The 26,937-nt window shown below is 37.9% G+C and overlaps 1 protein-coding gene across 1 annotated transcript; it reads right to left on the reverse strand.

Moving 5' to 3' along the window:
- Window positions 1-1,752: 1,752 nt before the first annotated feature.
- LOC149289281 (transmembrane protein 47) lies at window positions 1,753-26,622 on the reverse strand. The gene is made up of 3 exons (XM_089490948.1): window positions 26,403-26,622; window positions 8,005-8,145; window positions 1,753-1,931 (listed from the first exon to the last, which is right to left on the reverse strand). The coding sequence occupies exons 1-3, from the start codon at window positions 26,620-26,622 to the stop codon at window positions 1,753-1,755; spliced, it is 540 nt and encodes a 179-aa protein (XP_089347074.1).
- Window positions 26,623-26,937: the final 315 nt, after the last annotated feature.

The raw sequence follows: 26,937 nt of genomic DNA on the forward strand, positions 1-26,937 counted from the left end.
CAGCTATTAAATGAAAAAAATATAGTATTAAAGCAGCGCCGGCCGGCGGCATCAGCACCCAGCGGCCGTATGCGATGGCCGCCAAGTGATGGGAGCAGCGTGAGGGGTGAAAGCTCCGCCCCCTCGCACTCACCTTTCACCCCTCACGCTGCTCCCATCACTATGCGCCCATCAGATTGTTGGAAATCGAATCTAAACGGCCGCTGGGTGCTGATGCTGCCGGCGCTACTTTAATACTTTATTTATTTTTTAATATGGCAAGCAGATCCGGCATATTAAATAAATAAAAAAAAGGATTAAAGTAGCTCCGGCCGGTGGCATCAGCACCCAGCGGCCGTTTAGATAAGTTTTCCAGCAGTCTGATGGCCGCATAGTGATGGGAACAGCGTGAGGGGTGAAAGGTGAGTGCGAGGGGGCGGAGCCACTTCACTTGACTTGCCCCACAGGCCTTAGGCTGCCAGCCCTCCCGTTTGTTAATTACTTGACAAAAGATCTCAAATGTAATGAATGTCAACGGGATAGACATACCTAGTTGAACAGGCCAAATGGAAGATGACTTCCTGATAAGTAAATTAGAAGAATGGTGGATAGTGTGGCAGCTGTTTAATGAGGATGGATGTAAAATAATGCATTTTGGGGTGTAAAATGTCATAGTATTGGGGGCACTGCTCTCTAAGCAACCTCTGAAGAGATGGACTGAGAAGTAGGCAGGCAATGCCACAAAGTGTAGGAAAATGCAAACAGGGTGCTGGGTTGTATAGCTAGAGGCGTTAGTAGCAAAACATAAGAGACGATGAAGGACTGATTAGGGTTGGGGTCTTTACATCAGGAAAAATAGGTGGGCCAGATGTGCCGAACAGTTCTTATCTGCTGTCGACATCTATGTTAGTTGACACATGCTCAGTTGATGCTCTGTAGTAAACACAACATTAGTTAATTAAATGCACATTAAGGAAAAATTTCTGTAAGTGGTAACCTAGGCTAAACTGATTGGACATGCATTTTAACCAGCTCTAAGTATTGATAAACAGTTTAACAAATACAGAATGTTTCAAAAACAGGATTTGTTTGTGTTTGCCAGCTCGGCATTAACTTTCACTGTAGACAGCATTTATTGGCCTAGGTAGGGAATTACAATAAAAACGATAAATCCATTTTAGACTTAACTTAAAATGTCCATTTCCCCACAACACTCAGAGTCACATTCTTGCAGGGACTAATTTCATTTTTGTCTGTGTTGGAGGCTTGTACTATGTCAACCACCGTTTTGTAAAAAATACCAACCAGTAAAGTTTTTACTTTATAGAAATTGCAGAAGCTACAGTTGTTGGTTCTTCCAAATTTCAACTCATTGCATCCAAGTTCTTGATAATGCATTTCTTGAAAGTGGTAAACTGAGCAACAGTGGTAGAACTCCATAATGAATTTTGGGTCAGGTGTATCCTAATCGTATGTAGATATCCAATTCCTTCTTACGCAATTCACAGTTTTTGTATGGTTGTATAGTCACATGACGTCTACAGTCTAAACAAAATATTAGCAATATACAACTGCAGCAATTTTATTTCCCGCTTTTTTAATTTCAGTTTCTGTATGTGGATGTAAAGCTGTTTATACTATTGGCAGCGAGAAGGCAAGAAGGGATTAAATGAAGTGAGCAGATTGTTTGATGCTCTCTTTGTTTTCTATAAAACAGAGATAGAAAAAAGTTGAGTAATGTTATTTTTGCTTTTTCATCTTCACAGCACACATCTAGTAGTAGTCCTCATAATTCTTGGGGTTCAGACAGTAAAGTATGGCACCCCCAAAGGAAAATATAGTTGCACCCCAAGCCAAGCCATAGCCCCAGTTGAATTCGTGGTATATCTTCAAAGTGACTGTTTCGATGAATTTGATTGGATACAAGACAAGGCCACACACCTGGAGAACAACTGAAGTAGACAAAAAAGTTATTTGGGGCAATAAATGCAAGCAGAATCAAAACTATCATTAGGAAATTAAATGGAAATCATCTTATTTTTATTTCAAACCATAAACTTTTTATAAAACTATGTATGGGACATTTTGTTTTATTTGTAATACATAATCAACACATAAGTCCAACTCACATACTACTGGTAACAATTCCTAAGTCTGAAATACACACATATAATTAGAAGTTATTATGACATCTAAACCTATGTGAAGTTATTTTTGAATTCCTATTAGTTGTTCAACTTAGAATGGATAATCACATTAAAGCATATAAGCGCTATATAGTTTGGTATAGACATGTGATTCATATTTGATAGGACTTTCTAATAACTTGCTTTCCCGCTGCTGAGTGTTATCTCAAGAAGCATATTGAAGTTCCTGGTTTTAGTGTAATCTCATATACTCCACAAATCAGACTCTGCTTAGACTTTGATTGCTTTTCAAACTTTACAGAAGTTGGTGACTTGCTGAAGAATATCCCCTATTGTTTTCATTTATACCACATGTGTAAGCGCTTGGGTTTAGTAAATCACCTAACAATCTTTATCCACTTAAAGAGTGTTTTGTAATAATTCAAAAATGTTGTAAACTCATTAGTAATATAAGATCAGTAACTATTTAGTTTTAACCCAACTGGTGTGTTGTTACAATTAAAGATAATCTAACTAAAGTTCATCTTCCAACATGCAGAGGACTCTTTTTCTTTACTTTTCAAATATCGCCATGGGAAACAGAGCTACACTAAGCTGCGCTTGAACCAAATTCCTGCTTACAGGTAGGGATGAGATATTGTTTTTTTAACACAAGCTGATCCTGTTGATTGGTCTCTACCCTTTGTTGGAAGCCTTGGGGGTCAAGAAATGAATCTACAGTTCTGCAGAAAATTCCACTGTTCCACTTACTACAACCCTCTCAGTAAACTAGAAACTAGAACTTCATTACAATACCTCATAACCACTGATCCTTTAGTTTTAAATTATGACCTCATGTTCTAACATGTCTTCTTCTTTGATGTAGCCTTACCTTCTGTACCTTCAACTTACACTCCAAACCATTAACCCTTTTAGTATCCCTACTCTGAACTATCTCCAAAGTGTCAATAACCTTTTGGGGATGGTGTCTCCAAAATTGTACATAATACTCCAGGTCAGGTCTGACTAGAGATCTGTGAAGTAGCATAACTATTTCCTTCTTACAGCTACTAATACCAGTAGTTATACAACCTAGCAGTCCTTAAAATAATCTTCTTAAGTCATATTCTGCCTTGGGAATTTTTACGTGCCAATTGCATTATTTAACATTTATCAACAATAAACTACAGCTGCCACACGTTCAACCGCAATGTAGGCCGGAACAATATTTGTAGCCTCCTTAATTACACCAATATGTATGGTTATGGTGATAGTACTGATTTATTGTCAGAAATGGAAATCAAACCCCATATCATTGATAAAGATGAAGGGAAATGAAAACCATTACTAACTTTTTGTGATCATGATACCACAGAAAGTAGCATCTTGTTTTAAAGTATTTGTCAGACACAGATTTAGACATATAGTATTTTGTTAGGTATCAAGAAAAAAAGGTGACCATGGATTTGCAAGAAGGATTTGAGGCAAGTAGGCAACTACAGACAGCCTTTAGTGGAAGTGAACCATGCATGGAGTACATAGATTATGCTCATGAATTCAGCATGGCCACTCACCACAGAAATTCATAGTTTTTTTGAAATTATAGATAACTAGGCTGTTCGCTTATTTTTTGGACAGGAAATAAAAAAATAACATTGCAATGTATGTGTAAACACAACAAACCCACAACATTGCCACAAAATGTGGGAAATATTAGTGATAAAATAGCTGCATGAAAACTCCAAAATGGGCTTGAAATATCCTGGGTTGTCTTCTTTCCAGTAGCGTATAGTACTATGGGGTGGTTTTGATATCTGTGAACACTTTTGGACAGTCCCACCATGCTAAATTTGAAAAAAAAAAAGTTTGAAAAATTGATACACACCTTGTAACATTTGCCCTATAACAGCAAAATCAGATGAAAGCAAAATCTTAGGTATATAGATTGGTTTCCATAAAAGGTTATTGTGTTGTTTTTCTATTGGGTTTTGCTGTGTACAATTTCTATACATATAAAACTGTGAAAAAAGTCTTGCATTTATATATATTGTTTCAAAAGAAAGGCCTAATTGTTGTAAAACAAACAATATATAATTTGTGCTTAAGAGATTCAATATAAATCTCATATTTTATATAAATGTATCAAAATGGAATTAGCAAATTACTATAATTTAAAAAAACCCTACCGAAAGGAATATTTCCCATTGAAAAACACTGGGTAATGTTACTGATGTGCTCAAAGAAACATTAATTCACATCAGACAATCTATGCTGTTGGAAACCGCTCAGGTAATGTTCCATTATATAAGAGAAAATCTGGAAGTTATGTCCCCATACACAACTGCCGGGTCACCTATGTGTCAGGACCAATGCTGTTTGAGATTCACTAATAAAATATGCTAAAAAATAATCGTAATGAAGTAAGGTAATTGTTTATACTATTTGTAGCAAAGTTTTGTCAAAAACATATATAAAGCTAATAAATGATATTTTAAAAAAAAATTATGTTTATTTTGCAGGATGTTTAAAGTTACATCTTCAATCTATTGAACACTAATGTATACTTTAGTTTTTTTTTTACTTATCCTTTCTACCTTGAAATCTAATGATATGAACACAGACATTTTAGATAATATGATCTGAATTTTACACGGAATGATCTGAGCATGTGTGTAAGTCATTGTACACTGAATATATAATGGCAGTGTCAATTGCTCAGTTTCACCCAGGCATGCAGAGCACACTTGTATTAACCTGACACATTTTGACTAGTTGTGTGAACTATGTGCAATTCTGTTTGCTACAATTTGAGTGCATGCAGGTTGACAGAAAATGTAGCATACTCACTGCCTTTAAAATAAATGCCAGCTTCTCCATGGACATGACCTCCCGTGGACTTCTGCAAAATAGCAGAGCTTCCCTGAACACTCCCTACTCTGGATGAACCGGGGAGGGGGAATGCCTGAAGGCTCTGCCCCTTTGCTCTAAGTAACCTCACGTTGAACTTCTGAAAAATGGCAGAGGTTCCAGGCAGACCCCCTCCCGATTGGAGGAACGAGGAAAACTGTGTGCCATTAGCCTCCGTTCTTTTGTGAACTCCTGCCTCCCGCACATATTCTGACCTGTTCCTCCAATTGGAGGAAAGAGTGTGCCCGGAAGCTCTACCATTTTACGAAAGTTCCCTGAGAGGTTATGTCCCATTGTCCACGGAGAAGCTGACAAATAATAAGACTTTTTAGTGCAGCGGATGAAGAAAGAAAAAATAAGAAGAACAAGAAGATGCCTAGCACGGCACAGAGACATGGAAGCTGACGGCGGAGAACATGGAGACATTCCGAGAGAAAGTGAGAGAGAATGAAGGTGAGAGAGTGTAAATGAGAGAGTGTGTGAGAGCACCAACAACATTTCAAGCTCTTTGCTTCGTTTTCGCTTATTTAGTTGGGGGCCCCTACTTGTTTTTGGGGATTAATACAAATTGCACAAATTTGTACGAATCCGAATGCACAAGTCTAGTTTTTTTATATGTTGCCCCCTTTTGGAGGCACGTGGCTAGATATTGTCCCCACTATACCCAAGGTACTTAGAGGTGGGAGGATAGGCTTTTCCTTCCCTTCCTTACTGCCATCCTTCCTTCCCTTCTTTCTTCTCGTTCTTTCTCCCCATTCTTTCTTTCCTTTTCTTTCTTACCATTTTTACCTTCCTTTTCTTTCATAGCATTCTTTCCTTTGCTTTCTTTCTTCCTTCCTTTCTTCCATTAAATTCATGTTTAACCATCCCATCCTACTGCACAAGAATGGGGAGAATGGCCTCTTCTTAGGCTATTTTCTAAAATATTTAACCTTCAACAGGATTTGGGATAGAGGAATCCCAAATCCACGCCTCTGAGGGTTAATAAGTAGCCCTCACTTTACCACACAAAAATTGGGGGACGAGGGGGTACACAAGCTGGCATCCCTATTGGTCACTCGGAGGTCCTGGACAATATGTTACAACTAAAGACTCATTAAATTAATTTAACTGTATCTGTTGGACTAGTTGATACAAAAAATAACGAACACTCCAGAAAGAGTATGTTATGTGTGCTTTTCATCTAGTAACAAAGTATTGATCTGATTTTGTATTACCGTATTTGCTCGATTATAAGACGACCCTGATTATAAGACGACCCCCCAAAATCTGAATATTAACTTAGGAAAAAAAGAAAAAGCCTGAATATAAGACGACCCTAAAGGAAAAAAGTTTTACCAGTAAATGTTAATTCATGTAAACTATTTTTTTAAATAAAAGCTATGATTGAGAAAAATATTTTTTTTGTTTTTATTTCCTTGTATTTTCCAACCTGTCCCCCAGTTACGCACATCTGCCCCCAGGCTTGCCACACCAATATGGCACTGTGGCCCATGATATGCCTTTTAACCCTCTATATGCCACTGTGCCCCATGGTATGCCTTTTGACCCCCTATGTGCCACTCTGCCTCCAGAAATGCCTTATACCCCTATATCCCATTCTGGCATTTAGGGGGTTAAAATGCATATTATGGGGCAGAGTGGCATATAGGGAGGTATAAGGCATTCCAGGAGGCAGTGGCATTAAGGGAGTTAAAAGGCATTGTATAGAGCACTCTATAAGGCATTTCAGGAGGCAGAGTGCTCTATTAAATGCCCCCTTAACGCCACTCTGCTTCCTGAAATGCCTTATAACTCCCTATATGCCACTCTGCCCCATAATATGCCTTTTAACCCCCTAAGTGCCAGAGTGGCATATAGGGGTATAAGGCATTCCAGAAATGCCCTATGTCCCCCATTTAACACACACACGCACACACACTTACCGGTGCTTCCAAATTCCTGCTGTATTGCCGGGGCAGCGGGTTGACGTCTCCTTCCGCTGCAGCCGGAAGGAGGTGGAGTTGGCAGCGGGGGGTTGTCTGCGTCCGTCGCGGATACCTTTCCCGGCTGTCAGAGATCAGAGTTCCGGCACCTGTGCGGGGAACTCTGATTTCTGACAGTCGGGGAAGGTATCCGCGACGGACGCAGACAACCCCCGCTGCTAGCCACACCTCCTTCCGGCTGCAGCGGACGTTGTCTACGCGGATCGCGTAGACGTCAACCCGCTGCCCCGGCAATACAGCAGGAAGCACCGGTAAGTAAGTGTGGGGGGGGAGACAGGAGGATCCAGGTCCCCTGCAGCGGTGCGGGGGATCTGGATCTTAGTCTCATAATCAGACCTCTATTTGAGGTCTGATTAGAAGACGACCCCGATTAGAAGACGAGGGGTATTTTTCAGAGCATTTGCTCTGAAAAAAACCTCGTCTTATAATCGAGCAAATACGGTACTTTTATCCACATAGGTCTTAATGCATTCATTTCAAAAAGCCATGTACAATATTTACACCACAAGAGGTTTCTCTTTCAGCAAAAATATTTTGTTTACTACATTTCCAGACTGCAGTTCAATGTCAGACATTTGCTGCAGCTGTTATACATGGAGCCAAGCTTCCAGTGATTAATACATGAATATACAGAAAAATGAAAATAGTCAGAGAAATAGCTTTTTTTGTTGTTTAGACAAGAGCTATTTTTAATACCATTCTATTAGGCATTATTGCTTCAAGGGCTTGTACTTACAGATTCATTTGCTGTCTCAAGTGGTTACGAGAAACAAATGCTTAAAATATGTGAAATGCTGTCAGCTAAAACAAAATCATATACTTATTTCGGATATGCAAATAGGTATATAATTCCTTTTTTTCCCCAAAAATATCTGGGTTATGTGAAGTTGTCATCTAATTGTAGCAATGGCTGTTATTCTCCTAAAGCATATACTGTACCCTTTAATGGGTAATGGGTAATGACTAGGCTTGGGTAGACTGAATGGTTTGATAACAATCAGAATTACCTGCAGCAAACAGCATGACTGCCACTGGTCTGTAGAACCGTCTGCGAGATCCCACGCAGATGGAGACCAGGCCAACAAGGAATGCAATGAGGATGATTGCAGCACCTCCCAATAGTAAAGCAAGGGTGGCAATCTGCCAATCTAAAACAAATGGGAGAAAACCAGTTAGTTCATTTAAACTGCACAAAAAATACAACCTAGGGGAGCGCATAACCTAAAAAGCAACAAAGCATACACATTCAGATTCCCAGGTTGCTGCTAGAATAATAATGACCAATAAGTACAAAACAAAGCTTTGTTTAGTTAATTTAAACTGTTCTGATTGTTGGAGCTCTGTACTTCTTAAGGTGAGAGATGCACTTATAAAATATCATATTGACCTAAATACAAGCTGTCGCTGAATGTAAATTGTACCCTTAAATCTGGATTTTTTATGTTCTCACTACAGGTCACACATCTGTTTTATGATTTCTGAAGGAATTGTACTTATACTGCATAGTGTTGAAAAGCAAACCATTGAATTGTATTCATACATGTCTAATGTGAATAAGTGCAAGTAAGGTTTTGAAACTACCGTGCAATTTGAAAACTAGCATGTGTATTTGAAGTAAGCAACATTATTTAATGATAAAAAGCTAAATATTAATTTGCGTGGAATTAAATCAGAATAGTGAAACCAGAAAGCTATCAGATTAAAAGCACATTTGTTTACAAACGCAGATGTGCCACTCGTTACTGATAAGAATTTTGTCAAAAAAAAATAAAGACAAATTTCCAATGGTCAGTATATCAGAGCTGAACGATGATGGATATTAGCCCCTCTTCCAGCCAGATACTTTTCCCATGCAAGTTATGCCAATTATTTCCTCGAAAAATAGTTAATCAATTAGAAGCAGGAATGCATTTCTGTTCGCTTTGGACATCTGGTGCACGTATGAATTATCACAAATAAAAAGTGAAATAACTGAACTATTTTTGAATTGACGATAATGTATTCGAGTAAAAAATAAAAGTCGACGTGTATCAGCATTACCATTATACCTTGTTCCTTAAAATATTCCCTGCTGACAGTATGCAGTATATGGTTTTGATGAGGTTGCATAAAGTATGTTCTCATTCTGTAATCAAGTCATACAAATTGTGGCGTGTCAGACTAGGCATTATCCTGAATATATATTTTTTAATTTTCTAAAAAGATTGTCTTAAAAATGTAAAAGTATTAAAAAAATAATACTGCTTAACCATAATTTTCATACAGTTATAAACTCTATTATTATCCTCTCATGGTTGGCTGAGTCTCTCCAAGCCGAGATCAGTGTAAGCTCAATGAATGAGGGAGTAAATGAATGAATGAGTGAGTAAATGTTATGTGTGTTTATGGGCAACAATAGGACAGGCAGGCTGTTAAGGGGGCAGGGATGGCACAAACAGGCTACTTAAAGGGCAGAGGTGGCACAAACAGGCTGCTTCAAGGGCAGAGATGGCACAGTCGGGGTGCTTTAGGGGCAGAAGTAGCACAGGCAGGCTACTTCCAGGGCAGAAGTAGCACAGGGAGGCTGCTTCAGGAGTAGAGGGTGCACAGGCAGGATGCTTTAGGGGCAAATGAGGCACAGGCAGGCTGTTTCAGGGGCAGATGTTGCACAGACAGGCTGCTTCAGGGGCAAAGGCCTACCACCTCAGTGTTTAGTGTTAGGAGTTAAGCTACACTACCGTCAATGTCTGGCTTAGTGTATAGTGATAGGGGTTATGCTATACCATCATCAATGTCTGGCTCAGTATAAAGTGATAGGAGTTATGCTGCCCCTTATATGTTCAGTAAATGTTACTTATTTAAACATATTAAATGTATTTCTAAGATATTTTTTTCTCTAGATTTTTTTCCAGTTGACATACAGTCTGTGTGGCATTTGTAATTTTTTTGTGGGTGTCTTTACATTTTAAAGTGGGGGGTGCTACATACAGGATCCACCCCAAGTGCCAAATACTCTACGCCACTGATTTTATGCATTTGTCAAGCAGTGTGTATGTGAGATATACAGTATATGTATAAGATACATTTGTGTGTATAATCTTATCCACTGTGTCCCTGAATGGCAGATGTTAAATGTGGTCACCCCAGCTCTCGCTGGGAGGCATCACGATGCTTCAATAACCTTTTTGTCCCCAAATGGCTTGTCAAGTCTTGTGCATGTCATCTTTGCACCCAAGCGGTTTGTCAGTGCCCCATACAGCTTGTTTGTGCCACCTTTGCACCCTAAAGGCTTGTCTGTGCAATCTATACAGCCAAATGGCTTGTCAGTGTCCCCCAAAAGCTTGTCTGTGCCATCTTTGCCAAGAACGGAAAATTCTGATGGTGTGAAGGGAGGGTTATGTGGGGGTTATCTGGAGAAGGGGGGCCAAGACCTTTGGTTTTGTCAGGAGCCCCAAAACCTCTGATGGTGTCCTTGCTATTCCTAAACACTTTTAAAAAGCAGTAATATCAAGGACTAGGTTATTAAGTGCAGGGAAGCATAAGTGAATTAACATGCACAGAAGCATTCACTGTATACATTCATCTGGAATCTAGCTGCTTGAATCTAAAATGTGTCCATTTATGCAAAAAAAAAGTTGGTTAAAGTGAAAACAGAGAAAATCATTTAAAAGGATTTGATCAATATTTTCATATTAACTGGTAAATAGTTATTATTCCAGTATTTATTGGCAGCACCTGAAAAGGTAAGGAAATAGTTTTTCACCTTGATCCCTGATTTTCACTGTCTGCCCTTGTGGCAACCAAAGGGTTCTTGAATGGACTTCACCCTTTACTTGGGAGAGGTGAAGAGTTGGTAAGGTTTCTTTTTTCAATTTCAAACACCATAGCAGAGATTGGGATAGTTTCCTTTCCTCTCCAAAGGATTTTTATGATAGTCTAACTTCCATTTAATGAGCAGGGCTGGGGGTCTTGCAATTTTCAATTTTCATTGAATTTTAATGCATTCAGTTGGATCTTCATTTAACCAAAACCCACAAACTGTAAAATTGCATGCACTTGCACATACTCTCACATATTAGTGAATAATTCTGTTTCTGGAGGAGTGGCACCAACTGTTCAAGTGTAGCAGACTTGAACCTGGATTTAAATTGAAACAGAACTGCAATTCTGAAGTACCCTGCTGTGGTCCTTTTGTCCGAATCTCTTACTGAAGCTGTGTTTTGACTCCTGACTACTTGCTCTTTGTACTGACCTTGGCTACACCTGACTACCCATTTGGTGTACCAAACCCTGCGTACCTGATCTGGCTTCCATTGGTTACCTGTCATGGGCATCAAGCTCTGGCAATACATACAGTGTATACAGGCATCTGGCACCAACCTAAATGGAACTGACTCAACATTTAACTGTAAACATATTTTGTATAGCCCCGTATTCTAGCCCAGGCCGACAAGATGACAGTATGTGTGTGCAAATGTATGGTGCCAGAGTCAGTATGTCTACTGTATTGTAGTGCCATATTCAGTATGTATGTATGTATGTATAGTGAGTATCTATTGTATATATGTATATTGTTAGACAGTGCTCGTGTGTGAGTGTTTCTTGTTAGATAGGGTGCATGTGTATAAGAGTGAGGTGGAGAGAAAGGTCTCTAGCCAAAATGTTGAAAACTGAGAAAACAAAATGGGGGTGGGGAGTGGCAAACACATTTCAATGTTCTACTCTTTAAATTTTGGTGCTAATAAGAATATTTACTAGCATAAATATGGTTTAATATGAAACCTTGAAAGAACTAAATCTTTGACAGATACACTACAACACAAAAAGAAGAAGAATTGTTAAGCATACAAGCTTCAGGGTTTATGTGTAAAATACCCTTTGTCATGAAGGGATTAATTGGGGTACTGTATAAAGGGGAGCAGGACTGAAGAAAGGTGTGTTTTATGTTGTATAGCCACAATAAACATTCTGTAACTGCAGACCAGGGAGTAATATAGGAAAATAAAAACATGAGTGGGGGAAAAAAAGTGTCTCCTACATTTTTGGGCTGGCTCCTAGATCCAAACCAAAGGATAAAGGTGCATTGTTGTGAGATAAAACATATCTCGCAAAGTTAGCTATACCTTCTGAGGGATCAACCTCAAAAGTTGCATCTTTTCATAATCCACCGAATCCTATCAATAGAGATAGGTAGGGTTTGTAAGAAAAGCAAAACACCCAATGGAGTTTGTGGTATAATGTTAAAAGTGACAATTGATATACGGGATATAGTTAACCTCGGGATTGGTAAATTAAGTTTAGTAATGTCTACTTCCCACATTCCATCTCACCTCCCACATGCTTTCCACAATATGATTCATTAAAAATGAACTAAATATTACATCTTGACTATCCCACTACCTATAACTAGTGCTTGTAGCAGAGACATGGATTCCACCTATGCACCATTTTGGTAGTTATTGGCCAAAACATCTTGCATCTGAAGTTTACATGACCCAAAACCACCTCTAAGTTAGGAGTTTACTTTATCTTCATTAAATACTGGTGTGCCCCCTAAACTTTCACTCTTGATTGCTTTGGCATATGTAAGAGAAAACCCAATCACAGAGAATTTTCCTTAAAACTTAGAGGTCAGAATTATTATTTTTTGTGAACAGAAATTCTTGTTAATGTACACCACTTTACTGCTCATTTTAAAATAATTGGCCATTAGTGTTGCCGTATAGGTAATTGTGCTTTATGTATATTATCTCTGATTTAAATGAGATTTGTTTCTTTTCTAAAATGCAAAAATGGGATATAAATTATGTTAACGCTTAAATCACATTATTGCCATCGACTAACTTAAAATCTGAAATTAAAACAATGTATTTCTTTTACATTTAACCGTAGCCTAAAAACTGAATTAAGATTCCACACAAAAGCTCCACTATACTGAATTAGAAAAGACATTGCACTTACTGCTCAGCCATCTCTGAAATCAGTGAGAGTGGCTAAGTGAAGAAAATGATCTGATGAGGAAAATACCAATTTCATGCCACTTGATAATAAAACAACTAGTTCTGGACTTTTGCATGCATTTGAATCTATTGAATTTTACTTCTTTACCATATTTTACTATGCGAGTGTAATCTAATGCCCTGATGGTATGCAGTGGAAAAAATGGTTTCCTTGGAACAGTTTCCTCTGCTTTCAATGCCTTTATAAAAGAAAAATAACAGAGCAACAACTACTAGACTTGTGAAGAATGCTAGGCAGAAACATGAATAACAGATAAAACATAAATGCCTTTCGAACTGTTGCCAACTTGCATTTGCATTCACGCAAAAATAAAGCTCAACTCACATCTACCTGCTTACAGGAAAAGAGAGACGATTAATAAAGTTAATAAACTGGTGAGTGTCCTGACATGAAGGGAAATTTCAGCCATCATGTCCACTATGCCAATCAGTGGAAAGAATCGTCAGACCACAAAAGGAGGAGTACAGCTTCTAGCTCAGGTAAGTGTTTTATTTTGTTTATTTTTTTATTTTCACGGATGGATATTAAAGTGGTTTATACAGCACCATCATATTCCTCAGTGCTGTAAAGTGGAAAAACAGGACACAATAATTAGTGCATAATAAAATGTGTTATGTGAAATACGTATTCCTATTATCATTATTATTATTTAAAGCACCAAGCATATTGTATGTTCTACACTAGACAGAGGAAATAGAAAGCAAACACACTAGAATAAGAAATGAAAAGCAGACTCCAGTAATAACTTAAAACTATAACTAATCGATAAGGCTTATAGATGTTTGAAGGAGAGACTTGCACGTACAATAATTAAAGTTTTCCAAATAAAGTTAGGATTCATTTAGTGTCATAATTAAATTAACATAGTCTTTGGTAACAGAAAATAATATTTTTCTAATAACGTAACACTTTAGTAGTGTATTACACAGTATTTGATATGGAAATAATGTTCTATCTTTAAATGCACAAAAAACGATGTTATTGTGATTGTCCCCTTCATGTGAGAATAAAACTATTTGAAAATATCAGAAATGCATGTTTAATATATTAAGCACTATTAATAAATCTGAAAGAAGAGGCACAACCCAGTAGATGTGCAATTGACTTAGTTTAACATTGGTAGCCTTTATGAACTAAGAAGGTACATGACGTTTAACTGTTCGTATCTCACCTTACTGAATAAACTCCATTCAAAACTTTGCTGCCTAACAAGAACTTATATATACACACACATCTAATAACTCAGGAAATGAAGTCAAAGTAAACATTTTTTTTAAAGCAAGTTCAGTTTCAAGTTAATACATTAGAGTTTTGTCAAAGAGCATTATTGGTAGCACAAATTGTCAAATTTGAGAATAAAAATCTGGAGCCTAAAACGGTACTTTTATTTACACTATAATCACAAATGTTATTTTTAACTCTCACAAAAGAGGCGATTTTATTGGGTTGAATTTTCATCCAAAATATTTTTAAAACATTCGAATTTATGAAAAAAACCCATTAATTGCACTCTCTAGGCTAGGAAAGTAAATCTAAATAATCTAAATAAATGTAATTTTAGCTTTCCCATATATTTTGGTGTAATACCATAAAAATAACACATACAACTTTATGAAGCATTTTCAGTTCATATGGAAACAGTCAGTGTCTGGTTCTATGTCATATGACAAGTGCTCATTGCACAAAAGAATTGTGAATAAGGCAAACATATTCACCATTTAATAATTCTGAGAAGAATTTAGGCATTTAATTGTAACGACCCCTTTCCACCTACAACCTGTGCCTCTACTTATACTGTCTCAGTCCAAGAACACATCATTTATTCCACCCCTCACTTATAAGAGGCCTAAAAATCTTATAAGGCGCAACCTTATGCTAATTTATACAGAATATGCTGCCTATACAGACCCCTCATCTTTACCTAATGTACTGCCGTTCTCTACCGCGGAAATTGACTTTCAATTAGTTCCATGATCTATGCATACTTAAATGAATACTAAGCGTTCCAATAGTATGCAGAGGTTCTTAAAATATCCCTTAAATTCTGCTAAGCTAGAGCAATCTATATTCAGTCTTGATAAATGTATTATCAAATCAATAGGATATACAAGGTCACACAATATTCCAGAAACTAAACATAAACCTTTCATAAAATAATAAAATCACTTAGTCACCCTTATACTATGTACATACTATGTTGTCAAAATACTACGTGACACAACCACAAAAATTATATTTAAACAAGTGTCAAAAGGCCCTACTATGCTACATATATATATATATATATATATTGGACACACTGACTACATTCAAGTATTAAATTTTTTTTTTAGTATTTAGCTCATAAGTTTTGCAAGCAACTAACAAATATATATTAGAAGATAATATGTTACATTTCTATTCACAAGTAAGATCGTTGGTGTAGGGACTGAGTAAATTTTGAGATATGTGGGTAAAAACTGTTTTCTCCTATCGTTCTACAGATCGCTCCAGTTGTAGATTGAAACAAGGAACACTGAATCGCTCCATAACCCAACATATTTATAATGCTTAAAATAGTATTGAAAATGAATGCATTCAAATAATACTGTTCTGTATATTCTTGCATTCAACAGTACCAACTCATTTTCTTATCGAAGAAAGACTATTTCTCTTGACGAAAGCTAAACTTTATGATTCTATAAACATCTACTAACTAACTAACTAACTTTTTTTAATGTTCTCTTTTACAGCTGAATAGCTTTGTTTCCATGACAGAAGTCAATGGCCCAAAAATGAATAACTTTTGGTCTAAAAAAACCCCAAAAACCCCTGCAAACAGACACACGTTTCTTCTTTGTTGTTGCTGATTCCTGAGTATATACATTGCGCTCACTGCAGGTGAGAGTGACATAATCAACACCAAGAAAATAAACCACAATAACATTTCATTTAGGAGTATGATTAGCACAACAAAGGTAACTATTTTCTCTATATAAAACTCATGTGAATGGTAGGTCCACTTTATACCCACATTATGAATTATTATTAGGAAAACCCTAAACATTTTTAAGAACTACTGCACTATAACCTTAACTGCCTATAAAACTGTTGGCTTTTTTGGATTGGCACATACAGTGAGTCTTGTGTGCTCTTAAAAGCAAATTTTTGATCGGTAAAGTTAAACATTTTCTTATACTGTACTTTTATCGCTATATGTGGAGTGGGGGGTTCACCACGTGAGTAAAAGCAATTACAGCAAGCGGAAGAAATCTTTTTCTAACATGCATCTCTTATGCTTCACCAAGGTATTTCACATGTAAACGTGAATGCCTCGCAATTATATAGTGCACTATATCATGATATCCAATGCAGCAAATGCAAGAAACTAGAAATTAGCTATATAAGATAAATGCACATGCATGTATCATTTAAAGTGTCTATATATATATATATATATATATATATATATATATATATAAAAATAATCTGAAAATTATACCAGCAAACTGGGTATAAAAATACCCATGGACCCTTTTATACACCAATACTGTTTCAATGCACTTAGTATTGTCAATGGTAATGTTTTAGAAACAAAGCCCCACTGCAACAGCAACATATTCCATAGAAATTTGCAGATTGCAAACCCAATAAAATAAAAAAAAATGAATGCTTGAAAATGAGGTTTCTGCTCTAAGAAGTAATATTTTACCATATAGCTGGGAAACATACAAGTATGACAGTAAACCAAATTCGCCTATCTCTATTTAAGTTCTTAAAAACATTTGTCCCACCTAGTCAGCTTTTTTAATGCAAGTTAGTTGAATTACTTTGCTCTTAGATTCCATATGTCTATCTCATGCATGTTTCAATTACCTTACTGGATTAGTGCTACCATTTATGCGACGATGCTCCAATTATTTACCACTCTATCAGTGAAGTTAACAGATTTACTTTTAAATCCATGATGACAGAGGGCATTTTGACTGCATTTTCACAGAGGGCATTTTCCCAGATTGCTTATATCATTTAATAGATCACATTGCAATGTTTACACCACCTTACAAAAGAATGGCCCAGAGACCCATACTCCCGACAATACTTTGGTGACTAAACTAAAGGTGTTTGCTGGCATCTCTAAACAATGTACTTTCACAATGGCCCTGGTTTCTTAATCAGCAATACAATGTAAACAAGATATGGTTTTAAACAAGATTCTATAGCTGCATAAGTAGTACATTTGAAGTAGTTTTCTTATTAGACAAAGTAAATTATTTGATGTCAAGAAAGCTTTGCAGTCTGTATATATATATATATATATATATATATATATATATATATATATATATATATATATATACATACACCGGTATATATATTGCAGGGAGATGAGATGGTGACATTATATATATATATATATATATATATATATATATATATATATACACACACACCGGTATATATATTGGGGCGAGATGAGATGGTGACATTGTAACACATTTCAAGATGTCTTTACTAAACACTAGTTTTCCAAGAGTAAACATAACCTTTAGGCTTTGGTCATAAGTCATTGGAACTTTCCTCTAGAGCAGGGGCGTCCAACATGCGGCCCGCGGGCCAAATGCGGCCCGCAGGACCTCGAGGTGCGGCCCGCGTGAGATCGGCAGCCAGGATCACAAGAGCCCTGCTGCTTACTTGTGGGAGGGTCTATTCTCTGCTTCAGTCCCGCCTCCTCTGTGGGGAGAACGAGGGAGGCCGCGCCCCCTGCTGAAGTCTGTGATCGGCATTTAGAGAGCTGGGGGAGTGGGGAGTGTGTTTGAATGAGTATGCCTGATTGAGGGAATGAATCTGTGAATGAATGTGTGTGTGTGATAGCATGGATGTGTAAGTGCTGGAACCTAGGCATGATGGGACTGTGATTGCTGTTAACAATCCCACTCCTATCATGCCAAGTCAGCCAGTATATGCTGAAACCTGGCTAGCTGCCCCCTTGTGTATTGATGCTGCCAGCAGTATGGGGTCTGCACTTACAGCCACCCTGTACCAGCATGTACTGGCTGACTTGGGATGATAGGAGTGTGATTGCTAACAGCAATCTGCTAACAGCAATCACAGTCCCATCATGCCTAGGTTCCAGCATTTACTGGTTGCCTGGGTATAAAAAGAGTGTGTTTGCTGTTAGCAATCACACTCCTATCATGCCAAGTCAGCCAGTACATGCTGAAACCTGGCTAGCTGTCCCCCTTGTGTATTGATGCTGCCAGCAGTATGGGGTCTGCATTTACAGCCACCCTGTACCAGCATGTACTGGCTGACTTGGGATGATAGGAGTGTGATTGCTAACAGCTAACAGCAATCTGCTAACAGCAATCACAGTCCCATCATGCCTAGGTTCCAGCATTTACTGGTTGCCGGGGTATAAAAAGAGTGTGTTTGCTGTTAGCAATCACACTCCTATCATGCCAAGTCATATTGTTGATTTTTTTTGTCCAATTGTGGTGTGTTACTTTTAATAAAAGCGTGGTTACACACTAAAATTGGACAAAAAATACCGGTACAATGCCCAGCCAACCAGTACATGCTGGAATCTGGGTATGCCTGAGATTGCTGTTAACAATCATAATATATAATTTTTTTGTACAATTTTGGTGTGTAACTTACTTTTATTAAAAGTGTGTGGGGGGGGTCATTTTCAGTTTCGGCTAAGTGAACCCTGAATTTTCGGTTTTGGTCCAGAATTTTCATTTTAGTGCATCGCTAAAATAAATAGAACTATTTTATTTTTACTTATACAGAATCCTGCATTTGTAGTCACAAAACTTTCTAGGCCCAGAAATCAGTGAGAGGAAAAGTAAAGGTTTTGTTTCATTTAATTTATTTTAATCTGCATATTTTATTAAAGGCCATATGTTCTCACAGTGAAAAATTAGTGCGGCCCGCGCACGTATACAATTCTGATGAAGTGGCCCACTGCAGAAAAAACTTGGACGCCCCTGCTCTAGAGCATTGTCACCACTATAGTGACAATGAGCTGGAGAGATAAAGCTACCATTAGTAATAGCAATCATTCCATAGACTGCAATGGAACAAATAAGATAAAAAAACAATACACATTATATTATCAATTCACGCATCTAGGCCAATACATCTCTTTTTTATGTTATTGCTTCCTTTGCAATCTATGTGAGATTCCTATTCAATCACTTGTTGTAGATTTATCTCCAGCAATGAATCCAGCTCAATATGAGTAATACTTAATAAACTGCTATTGTATTGTGGCGCTATATAAATATCACCAATGTGTGTAAAGTTCAGATTAAGTACATCTCTGTACATAAATATATCTCAGGAGGATACCATGAAGCGAAGGAGGATGCAATATACATCTTGCTTAACACAAATTGGTATATTATCACATTATAGATTTCATTTAGAATATATCACCATGTTTCACTGAAAGATGCAGTGTCAACAGGTGTTAAAGGTTTTTAGAAGATTTAGAATGTACAGGTCACCCTACCTTGTGGAAAACTGTGCACACATGAGGAAGTGGATAGATTATTACTAAAAACTAAGAATGGGCACACCTGGCAAAGTTCTCCAAATTCCAATATTCTTCCAATATTCCTTTTAGTTATCAATTCTACATTCCACCTGATCAAACATTAACAGGACCGTTTTAGCCAATTAAAATACTATTAATAATTTCTAGTATCTCTATATATTTTCAAACTGCAAAGGATCTCATTTGTGTTTCTCTTTGTATCTTTTCCATATAACGTTGACCGGTCATGCTCAGGGTACTGGAAGAGAGGCTGGTGCAGGGTAGGACAGTGTGTGTCCACGACAGAAAGCCCTGTCGGTCTCAGGAGAGTTCTTCCCCTTTCAACCAGTTCCACCTTGGGTTGTGCCTTTTGGGTTCGAGTGGCAGTGAGACTAACTCAGGGGTACACATGTAGTCAGACAGGAGTCTGTGGATAACCATTAAGCAAGCCAATGTCAGGAAGCCGGAGTTAAGAATAACCAAGGTCAACTCGAGGCCAGGAAGCCAGAGTTCAGTATAATCAGGGTCAAGTCAGGGTTAAACAGGAGTGGAATATAAGATAGAATGCGCTAGGATAGGATACACTACTGAAAGCATAGCTATGACCATCTGAGGGTAAGGTGTAAGTGAATAGTGAGGACTTATATAGGGCCAGGAAGGTGGAAAAATTGGTGCAACACTCAACGTGGAGTGACATAACTCCATTCATGTAGGGCTATGAGAGCCATTTTGTGTGTGGCAAGGCTGCAGCTGGCAGCGTGGAGCCACATGGAGGTAAAAAATAAATTATGAAAATAAACCAGGATCATATTCTATTAACTAGGCCATAATAACTATTATTATTATTTTACGATTCTGGTCGTGGGGGGAGGAATAAATATAACTTCCCGAAAAGGAATTAAGCCAATGCACAGAGCTCTCCAGTGCCCTGTTTTTTAACCAAAATACACAAAGAACCAGAGGTCATCCTCTGAGACTGGAAGAGCGAAGATTTTATAGACAACAAAGGAAGGGATTCTTTACAGTAAGGACAATAAAGGTATGGAATTCACTGCCAACAGAGGTGGTGCTATCAAGCACAATGGATATTTCTATATACATAAATGATAAAACAGAACATTAATATTTTAGAGGTTCTGGATCCAAGGAGAAATCAGAAAAACAGCTTAATTGGATTTATTTCCCTTCTATTGTATTAAAAGTAGGAAGCATATGTAAAAGGGTTGAACTTGATGGACTTAAGTCTTTTTTCAACCTGAATTATTATATAACTATGTTCCCCTGAACATAATTCATAGACAGTAGATGTAAGGAAATAGTCTGTTAAAGAATTTTGACAACAAATATTTCGGCAAAATTAGGCATACATCATTTATTGGGCCACAATATGGAAAGTATGTTGCATTTCACATACGTAAAACATTGATGGTAAGTATTTTTTTACTAGAATGTATAATGTTAACATATGGAAAATTACAACCCACTCATGGTTGCCATCTCTTGCATGTATAAATGTATAGGTGCTGTTCCGCCTACTCCTATTTATGTTTTTGTAACGAAAAGCATTAGAAACATAATTCTTAAAACTGCTGAATGGCCAAACCCTTCCCTCAATTCATTCCTTTAGTCATTTAAAATGTTGTCTCCCAAATAATTTTGCTAGAAACGTCATGTGACACAAAAGTAGGTTGTTGCCATAGAAACTGAAAGGCTTCTTAAAAGTTTTCTGTAATAAAATAATAAAATGCCAAATCTGCTATTGTTTATTTCAGAGTTTCAATGTATTGGCTAAGGTGAAACAGCACCTTTAAAGTGATCTTGTCAGATTTTAGCATAATACCGTATTTGCTCGATTATAAGACGACCCTGATTATAAGACGACCCCCCAAAATCTGAATATTAACTTAGGAAAAAAAGAAAAAGCCTGAATATAAGACGACCCTAAAGGAAAAAAGTTTTACCAGTAAATGTTAATTCATGTAAACTATTTTTTTAAATAAAAGCTACGATTGAGAAAAATATTTTTTTTCTTTTTATTTCCTTGTATTTTCCAACCTGTTCCCCAGTTACGCACATCTGCCCCCAGGCTTGCCACACCAATATGGCACTGTGGCCCATGATATGCCTTTTAACCCTCTATATGCCACTGTGCCCCATGGTATGCCTTTTGACCACCTATGTGCCACTCTGCCTCCAGAAATGCCTTATACCCCTATATCCCATTCTGGCATTAAGGGGGTTAAAATGCATATTATGAGGCAGAGTGGCATATAGGGAGGTATAAGGCATTCCAGGAGGCAGAGTGGCATTAAGGGAGTTAAAAGGCATTGTATAGAGCACTCTGCCTCCAGAAATGCCTTATACCCCTATATGCCACTCTGGCATTTAGGGGGTTAAAAGGCATATTATGGGGCAGAGTGGCATATAGGGAGGTATAAGGCATTTCAGGAGGCAGAGTGCTCTATTAAATGCCCCCTTAACGCCACTCTGCCTCCTGAAATGCCTTATACCTCCCTATATGCCACTCTGAACCATAATATGCCTTTTAACCCCCTAAGTGCCAGAGTGGCATATAGGGGTATAAGGCATTCCAGAAATGCCCTATGCCCCCATTTAACACACACACGCACACACTTACCGGTGCTTCCAATTTCCTGCTGTATTACCGGGGCAGCGGGTTGACGTCTCCTTCCGCTGCAGCCGGAAGGAGACGTCAGTTGGCAGTGGGGGTTTGTCTGCGTCCGTCGCGGATACCTTCCCCGGCTGTCAGAGATCAGAGTGCGGCACCGGTGCGGGGAACTCTGATCTCTGACAGTCGGGGAAGGTATCCGCGACGGACGCAGACAACCCCCGCTGCTAGCCACACCTCCTTCCGACTGCAGCGGACGTTGTCTACGCGGATCGCGTAGACGTCAACCCGCTGCCCCGGCAATACAGCAGGAAGCACGGGTAAGTGTGTGTGTGTGTGGGGGGGGGTGAGACAGGAGGATCCATGTCCCCTGCAGCGGTGCGAGGGATCTGGATCTTAGTCTCATAATCAGACCTCTATTTGAGGTCTGATTAGAAGACGACCCCGATTAGAAGACGAGGGGTATTTTTCAGAGCATTTGCATCGAGCAAATACGGTAAAACATAAATTTGGGCCCCAACATTTGCCCTAAAAATATAGTACAAGAACCATAATTCACAGAACTAGCCAAGGGCAATGTCCTACAGACAAAACCAAACAAGAAATAAGCTCGTCTAGAACAAATTCAAAGGTTTCTAATTGCAAAATTCTGAACAGATTCCAGCTGAAACATTTGAAAGATCTCAAAACAAACCCACATACAACACTTTAGTTAAACAAGCAATGGAATATGCGTTGGTATCCACAGAAATGAATAGTGCTGTGTTAGGTATTTCACATTGTAAATTGTTCTATTTTAATCTTCTAGACCAAACTGATGATAAAAATAAAAGGAAACACTAAACAGATCGTCTAAATGCACTGTAGTACTTTTTTATTTTCCTCCTGTCATTAAGCAAAGTGATGTTAAAAAGGACTCACAAGAGTCCTTTATGATCCAATAGCAAGCTTCAGATGTCAAACATAAAGGCTCTGTTCAAGCATAATTATTCATTTACTCAAGAAATAGCTTGAGAAACCTGGGTCTTTTCTTTGACCTTGAAATTCTCCAAAGCAACATTTAGCAAAATAAGAGTAGCTTACTGCAAAAACCTTTGTAAAAAAAAAACAAAAACACTGAACAACCCAGATGAGGATAAAGAAAAAAGTGGGGGAAGGGAAAAAAATAAGTGTGAAACCCACATCTGCTTTTTATTTCTGACTTTAGTATGTGAAAAAAAGGACTCGATTTCACATTGTTCAACATATCTTTTGTTTTCTAATACAAAAGCCAGACAGCTGACATACACTGAGCTATTTGAGAAGGCAGGGGCCACATTATGTAGGGTTTAAAAGCTTTGTCATTGTTTCTCAACTTAGCAGATACAATCTTGGATGCGTAATTGCTCAAAATATGCATTCTGGGGGGGAAATGAAACCACTGAAATATGCAAATACTTCTTTTGAGGCACTTTTTCCTTTTCCAGTATAGAAAATGTGTCTTGGAACCATGATATTAAAATGCAAAGTCAATGAACTGAGATAATATATTGCGGTTGCTTAGGAGATACTATTTAAGCTTAAACTCTTCCATAAATTTACATTCTGGTAAGATGACAAAACAAATCCAAAAGGATTGCTTAGAAAAAATATTAAAATTAGACAAATAGCTGAGAAATTACCACATATTACACATTTATTATGGTATGCATCACCCCACGGCTGTGCTTCTCAGGTATATGTTAGGATGCAGCTAGAATGAGGAAATATTTAATTCCAAATGTTAATTATTTATCCAGCAACACTATATTTTTCTGAGAAAACATTTTGAAAGATTACACCTAAGTGATGCATTTAAATCAGTGGCCCTTGAGTGAGTTTGGTCATACTCACTAAAAGGTGTGAAAGCTTTTCGCACCTCAAAGTTGCTCCACAGGCTCAGCAATTTACAAAACCATTGCTTTCACACTAGTGATGAAGCAGATAATGCAGTCATAACTGGGCCGTGAGTCCTACCAAAACACCTCAGCCTCCGGTGTCTTCCATACTCAGTCTCTCTACTCTGATCTGAAAAAAAACCAAAAAACCCTGATTCTCCAGCCAATCACATGCCTTGTCCTTTCCAATTGGCTGTGTTGCAGCCAATCCTGAAATCGGCCCCATATGCTATGTAAGGGTATGTATCTGGATGCCTATGTACACACGTTTATGGCTTTGGTTTTGTGTGTGACTTTCTCTCTGTTTATGCATGTATGAGGTGTTGGGAAATGTTTGTGGCAGAGGACATGGGAGCCAAGTACAACTACTGCCATGTGGCAAAGACATTTCTACCTACTTTGCCTTTCAAAATCTCTCCAGAAAACTCCCCATTTGTTGTGCAGAAGTATATATTAATTGGTTAATTAGGCCATAACATTTCAGTATAAAAGCAATAATGTAGCAATGGGACTGGAAACATTTCTCTTAATTCTTAGTACATCTTCATCAGTGGAAATGGAAAAGTCAGGAGGCTACATAAAGCAGAATAAACACACTCTCAAAACACAAGCATAATAATTGCATGTTTTGGGGTTTTTGGTCCTCCAAAATTATACATCAAAAATCTGAAAGGAAAAATTGCGGTAAGGGCTCAGGAGGAGGGGGAGCAGAGTTTTTATCACAAAGAAACCAAACACGTTCTAATAACATGTTATTATGCTTGTGGGTTGATGAGGAATGAACATAACGTTCATTTTAAATTATTTGTTTAGAAACATAAACCTAAACTACAAAACAGAAGCGTAACTGAAACCAATTTATAAAGAAAAGATCACGTCTTGTAGAATGATACACATATGAATTGCATAGCAAGTTCTAAAAGTGGTGCAGGGACATAGAACCTCCCCAAAAATGTTCTTTCGGATTGCCCTACACTGGGTTTGCGGTTTGCACTAGAATTAGTCACACTATGCATGGCCCATTGATTTGATTCACTTGACACAAATCATTTACTAGAAAAATACATCCAGATTTTGGGCAGAATTTTTCTGTATTGCACAATTAATGACTGTATAGTAAGCAGTTAATAGCAATGTTTTTTTATGATTTCCATTAATGCATTTTAATACATGTAAAGGAAAACACCAGCAAACTGGCGAAAGAAGCATATAGTATGTTCAATATCATTTTCACATATGAGACTTACACTAAATTAGGTCATAGCATAGAATCCAACCATTCTAATACAGAACTTTATTATATGATTACATCATGCAAATTAAAGCATGTTTACTACCAGAAAACCTATATCCATAACCATATTATACCGTAAAAATACATAAAGAGCATTTATACCAGACAGGCTCCTGGCCACCTATTAAAGATAATGGGAGCTATCTGGTATATTCAATTATTTACCACTCAAACAAAGAAACTATGGAAACTACATCCAAACATATAACACCCTATACAAAAATCAGCACATTCACAGTAACCTGTAAGGAGTGCTATAGGGAGAGGTTTTATTTTGTTACCATTATAGCTATAATTCTGTTAGGCTACTACATATGACCATCTTTATAATAAAAATCAGGTATAATCGGTATATTTAGAGATGTTAGTCAATATCGAGTGTCTATTTTAAGCACACAAAAAAAACATAAAAAAACGTTTTCAAAGCTTAATCAATCATTTGGCTTTACTATACTGCAACTATGTCAAGTAAGCGATCTAAGCATGGGAAGGAAGGAAGCAACATTGCAAGAGACACAAAACAGCTACTGAAGCAAAAAAACAAATAAAAAGAAATATAAATAAGGCGAACCATCTACAACTACAATGCAGTTAAAACAACAACAAAAAATGCAACGTTGTTTTAAATTTTTTACTGATAATTTTAACCCTCTAAATGCCAGGCGAGCTCACAGCCCTCTTCAAACCAAGAGGTTAAAGACTCATCCTTTCTGTTTTGATGCACTTAAGTGTTTCTTTTTATCAGGACCGGAATAGGATGCAGAAGCATAAACAGCCGCACACAACAAAGGGAGAGAATCCAAAATCAAACTAAAAGAAGCTTTGCAAAGCCCGAAAAGCGCTGTACCCTATGGCTGATTACATTCTTTGATCATTAGTTAATGCAGCTAATAATAGTAGCGTTTAAGCATAGAGGAGATGGGTGCCAAGAGATAGTAAGCAGACAGATGGTAGTTTTATTCTTTCCCTAAAGCAGGATACTCTGCTGGTATTTGGTGTTTCTGGAGCAGCCCCGAGTGCGGGAAGCTCTGCATGTTTCTCACCGCTCTGCAGGGTGGACTCGCAGATCCAGTGGTTGGCAGGTTTCCTACAGGACTCCCATAGGGAAAGGTAATACTGGTTGTCCGCCGTCACCCAGGCTGGGCTCAGAACGGCTCCGATGTCCAGACACAGAGCCAGGAAGATGCACACAAGTCCCACCAGCTTCAGAGGGGTAAGAACCGAAGAGCGGACTTCTTCCATCCCGCTGGCAGATGAAGCCATAGTCCCCTCGCCAGATCAGCAGCGACCAGACACTACAGAGAAACGGGGGATCTAGACTGATGGTAAAAAGGGTCTAGATCAATGACTGCTGCTGCCAGATTCAAACTCTAGTCTATGAAGACTAAGAAAGTGCGGGGAGACCCCTGGATTAGCAGGTATTTGACGAAGGGAGAGGTGACGAAGTGAAAGGGACAGGTGGTGGATTCTTTTATTCCTTCTGTAGGAGATGATGATGATGATCTTTGCTGATAATAGGTGACTCCCTTTTCTCTGTGCCTGTCACTTGTTTTCTTGAGATCAGATGTTGCTTGCAGC

Source organism: Sceloporus occidentalis, unplaced genomic scaffold (assembly GCF_023333645.1).
Source record: "Sceloporus occidentalis isolate IW3139 unplaced genomic scaffold, rSceOcc1.0.p SCAF_47, whole genome shotgun sequence".
In the NCBI taxonomy this organism is placed as follows: Eukaryota; Metazoa; Chordata; class Lepidosauria; order Squamata; family Phrynosomatidae; genus Sceloporus; species Sceloporus occidentalis.

What these genes read in the sequence shown, in the direction of transcription:
- LOC149289281 (XM_089490948.1), bottom strand. Translation starts at nt 26,622, where the DNA reads ATGGCTTCATCTGCCAGCGGGATGGAAGAAGTCCGCTCTTCGGTTCTT. An exon ending in CGAGTCCACCCTGCAGAGCG is followed by an intron (nt 8,146 to 26,402) that starts GTGAGAAACATG and finishes CATTTGTTTTAG; the next exon opens with ATTGGCAGATTGCCACCCTT. An exon ending in AGTCATGCTGTTTGCTGCAG is followed by an intron (nt 1,932 to 8,004) that starts GTAATTCTGATT and finishes TGTCTACTTCAG; the next exon opens with TTGTTCTCCAGGTGTGTGGC.